The sequence below is a fragment of the Lotus japonicus genome, chromosome 4 (genome assembly GCF_012489685.1).
Source record: "Lotus japonicus ecotype B-129 chromosome 4, LjGifu_v1.2".
NCBI lineage: Eukaryota > Viridiplantae > Streptophyta > Magnoliopsida > Fabales > Fabaceae > Lotus > Lotus japonicus.
The window spans coordinates 55,703,411-55,708,349 of record NC_080044.1 but is presented as its reverse complement, the minus strand read 5'-3'; the positions used below and the strand labels follow the sequence as shown (position 1 = coordinate 55,708,349).

Here is a 4,939-nt window from a genome sequence, read left to right as displayed (position 1 = left end):
AGGTCTTCCTGAAAGCTGGATGCCTTTGATAACTTCCTTGGAGCTCACAAGAGATGTTGAGCAGATGAGTTTGGAAGAACTCATAAGCATACTGAAGTGTCATGAACTAAAGCGTGCTGAACATCAGGATCAGAAGAAGAAGTCTACTGCCTTGAAATCCAAATCTGAAAAGGCTAAGGCTCTCCAAGCAGCAGCAGAAGAATCTGAAGAAGCATCAGAATATTCTGATGAAGATGAGCTGACTCTTATATCCAGAAAGCTCAACTGCATCTGGAAGCACAGGCAGAGCAAATACAAAGGTTCATCAAAGGACGAAAAGTCAAAGAAGCATTTCAAACCAAAGAAAAGTCTGATGGTGACTTTTGATGAATCAGAATCAGAGGATGTTGACTCTGATGGTGAAGTCCAAGGACTCATGGCTATTGTCAAAGACAAAGGAGCAGAGTCAAAGGAAGCTGTTGACTCTGACTCAGAATCAGAAGGAGATCCAGACTCTGACGATGAAAATGAGGTATTTGATTCTTTCTCAACTTCTGAACTTAAAGATGCTTTGTCTGAAATTATGGATAAATATAACTCTCTCTTGACTAAGCATAAAAGGTTGAAAAAGAATTTCTCTGCTGCCTCTGAAACTTCTGTTGAACATGAGAAAATCATATCTGATTTGAAAAATGATAACCATGCTTTAGTTAATTCTAACTCTGTGCTTAAGAATCAAATTGCTAAGTTAGAAGAAGTTATTGCCTGCGATGCCTCTGATAGTAAGCATGAATCTAAGTATGAAAAATCTTTTCAAAGATTCCTGGCTAAAAGCGTAGATAGAAGCTTGATGGCTTCATTGATCTATGGCGTGAGCAGAAATGGAATGCGTGGCATTGGGTATTCTAAACCAATTAGAAATGAGCCCTCTGTGCCTAAAGCTAAATCTTTGTATGAATGTTTTGTTCCCTCTGGTACCATATTGCCTGACCCTGTACCTGCTGAAGCTGCTAAACCTCCTCTTATAAAGGGATCTTTCATCATGTCTAAATATCATGCAAAAATTCCTGTATATTATCCTGTTGAAAGACCCAAAGTTGTCAGAACTTCTGGGCTAACTAACAAGAAAGGACCCAGAAAGTGGGTACCTAGGGATAAGATTATATATGTTGCAGATATCTTCAGTAGGTCCATCGAAACTCCAACCATGGAACCTGGACAGTGGATGCAGGCAACACATGACGGGAGAAAGGCATATGTCCCAAGATCCAAAACTTGAACCTGAAGGTGAAGTTAATCTTGGAGGCATCAGTAGAGTAAGATTTGGTCAAGTCAAAGCTAGCTGAAAAAGCTTGCAGAGATGAGCATGACCGTTTCAGAAAGAAACAAAGACTCAGAACTTGTCGAACCAGAAGCAACAACATCAGAAGATGCTACTACAACTTCTGACTTGCGTCATCAGAAGAAGAGTAGTTTCATAGCTTGTCATTCTGAAGTATCTGAAGATGAAATTTTGTCCAGAACGGAGATGTCACCAGAACCACACTTCTGCTCTCATCAGAAGATATGCTAATCAGAAGCCAAGTATCCCTTGGTATTCCTTCTGAGGGGGAGTATTTCGTCTTATGCTCTTACTATTTTTTTCCCACCTTCATTCTTTTTGCTTATGATAAAAAGGGGGAGAACTGATAGTATCTTGACAACTCTTATATTATTTAGCTCAGAATCTAGATATTACTAACGTTGATATTAAGTATTAGATTCAGGGGGAGCTTAGCTCAGAATCAAGCACGAGTCTTGGATTCAGAAGGAGCAAGAAAAACTATACACATCAGGATAAGTTTTAACTCTGATACCTTATACTCTGAGTGTATTCAGTTTATTTGTTTAGAGTTGTTCATCAAAATACATGGTTTTGTCATCATCAAAAAGGGGGAGATTGTAAGATCAAGATTTGGTCATGTGGTACAACTCTATGTTTTGATGATAACAAGGATTTATTTGTGGATGAACAACTATGATACTCTAATGTTTGTCTTGAGTGTTTTGACAAACAGGTTCTGATTCTGACACCAGAAGATATATTCGTCAGAGGATCAGAAGATCAGAGGATCAGAAGATCTGAAGATCTGAAGATCAGAGGATCTGAAGATCAGAGGATCTGAAGATCAGAGGATCAGAAGATCAGAGGATCAGAAGATCTGAGGATCAGAAGATCTGAAGACCAGAAGCTCTGAGGGACCAGAGGCTCTGAAGGTTCAGAAGCTCTGAAGGTCCAGAAGCAGAAGTTACGAAGGTCAGAGGATCCAAGCATCCCTCTGACTCTGATCACCAAGCTTCACAAGTTCCAACACGAAGCATAACTCTGATCAGAAGTCAATGGTTAAAGGCAAATGTCTCTATCAAGAAGTACAAGAGCAGTGTACTATTCTGAAAAGCCTACCTACCAAGGTTCAGCCACAGCAGGTTCTGGAAGTTCCAGAAATGCCCTCCAACGGTCATATTCTCTCAACAGAAATATCCTTTGCACCTTGGACTATAAAAGGCTGAAGAAAAGAAGAAAGCTAAGAGAGAAACCAAGAGCTGCAATACAAGAATAGACTCAAGCTTCTACTTTCTTCATCTGTTCTTATTTAGTTTACACTCAGCTTATTTAGAAGCAAACCTTTGTAAACACCAACCTCAAACAGTTGTTTGATTTTCCTTAAGGGACCGGGTAGGTCAGTATCCTTAAGAAGACTAAGAGAGTGAATCTTAGTGGTGATTCCTTTAGGAGATCAAGGTTGATCGGATCCTAGAGAAGACTAAGAGAGTGAATCTTAGTGACAGCTAAGTCAGTGTATTGTTAGTCACTTGTAGGTTTCAAGTGCAGTTGTAACAATTATCTGATTAGTGGATTGCCTTCATTCTAAGAAGGAAGAAATCACCTTAACGGGTGGACTGGATTAGCTTGAGGGATTTATCAAGTGAACCAGGATAAAATACTTGTGTGCTTTTCTCTTCTCTCTATCTTTATCCGCTGCACCGTCTATCTCAGAGAAACCGAAAAGATTTACTTTAAATCTTAAGGGGAAAGTTTTTATATTCAAAACTCTATTCAACCCCCCCCCCCTTCTAGTCGTTTTTCACACCTTCAGACCTCTCCCAGTACGGTGTGGTTCGAGGACGAACCAAGCGGAAGTTGGTGGGCCTGTGACGCCCTGAGCTGAGAAGGGCGAGGATTGATCGCCTTCTATGTGGAGGGACGCACCACACCCGAACAAGAGGTATTCCGAGACTGTGTAGGGATGGACTATACAGTTGAGGAGGGCATAAAAGATTTTATTGGTACTACTCATGACAACAAGTTGCAACTTCTTTTCGGGAGCCCAACTCATAAGAACTTCATGGTTAAGTGTGCTAGCCTTGGAGCAATATTATGATGGGTGACCTCCTGGGAAGTTTTCCCGGGAAGCCAGTCGTCAGATCGGGATGTTACATGTTTTGTGTCAAGTGGGAACTAGTTAGGCATATTTTGATGTTTTGGTCCCTTTAATTATGATGTTTTGTGAACCTTAGTTATGATGTTGTGGGAACCTTAATTATGTAATTTGTTATTTCCCTAACTTACCTTTGAAGGCTGTGAACCTAAATTATGTATTTTGTGGTGTTTTAATTAAGCATGATACCTTTGGAGCTTCAAATGTTGTGTTAATTAAAGATGATTTGGTTTCTGTGGACATGATTTGGTTTCTGTGTTAATTAAGGATGATTTGGTTTCTTTGTTTTGTAACATGCACCAGGATAGACTTTTATACTAAACTGTGAGAATTCTCATTGCAATAGAACATCAAGTAGCAATTAGGCTACCAATTACATTCCATCATAAACATGTAGGCTTAATTCCTAACCAGTACATGAAAGGAGTCCTATTTCCTAAGGTAAATTTTCAGCAACAACATTACAATCACAAGCAGAAAAACTGCATTAAGCCCCCACCCAATGACACAACACCTAGTCAAATAGATCTCCGTCTTCTTATGCACTTCAAGCTTGCGGATTAGCCCAGAAATAACCTTCCTATCACGTACATTGCCTTCCTCATCGTACCAATGAAAATATGAGCACAACCTCCTCCCATAAACCTGAAAAGGAAACCCAGAAATATTACAAACATTGTTAATGATATTTTCCAAACTAAGATGAAGAGGAAACCCAGTTTCGATTGTCAAAACTTACATGATATTTTCCACATCCATAGAATCGTCGGCCAGCATTTTCACCCACCCAACATGTAACCAGTTTCAACTCAGCCCCACAATCGCAAACCCTTATCGTTCCTCGAACAGACCCATGGGTCATGGAGCTTCCACTTGACATTTGGCTTACTCTTTCCATCTATCACAGCAACGAGTTCCTGGGGGGAATCGGTTCTTCAAGCTACTGCTATCTTTTTCTCCCTCTCACTGGTTCTTCAACCTGCTGCTATCTTCTTCTCCCTTTCTTTTCTCTTCAACAATGGTGAAATTAGGGTTCAAGTTGGGTTCAATTTGGGGGGGGGGGGATCGGGTCTTATGAATTGAAGGGGGTGACTTTCATGAAAAAAAAATTGTTAAAAGAAAACATAATTACATGTGGCCGCCACGTCAATTAATGAAGTCATTTCCGTTTGGTCAACAGACGGAAGCTAACGGAAGGGCTTCGTTAGCACAGTTTGGTTACAAAGGGGAGCTTGACCGCAACTTTTAGACATGGGGGGTGCAGAATGCCCATTCCTGAAACATCAGGGGCCGAAACTGGAATTAAGCCTTTACTTTATTTTTTCCCTATGAAAGTCAACCCATTGAAAAATGCTTCCATTACACCTAAGAACCATAGGAATAGGTTAAAAATAAATTGAATTGATAATTTGTCATTGGGTTACAGCAGTATAAATATACAAATTAATAACCTACTTCTGGAAGGAATTTTGCTAATAAAT

At 39.9% G+C, this 4,939-nt stretch overlaps 1 protein-coding gene across 1 annotated transcript; it reads right to left on the bottom strand.

Annotated features, from left to right (window-relative positions):
- Positions 1–3,887: 3,887 nt before the first annotated feature.
- On the bottom strand, positions 3,888–4,356 carry LOC130713007 (uncharacterized). Its single transcript, XM_057562815.1, has 2 exons — positions 4,198–4,356; positions 3,888–4,103 (listed from the first exon to the last, which is right to left on the bottom strand). The coding sequence occupies exons 1-2, from the start codon at positions 4,354–4,356 to the stop codon at positions 3,888–3,890; spliced, it is 375 nt and encodes a 124-aa protein (XP_057418798.1).
- Positions 4,357–4,939: the final 583 nt, after the last annotated feature.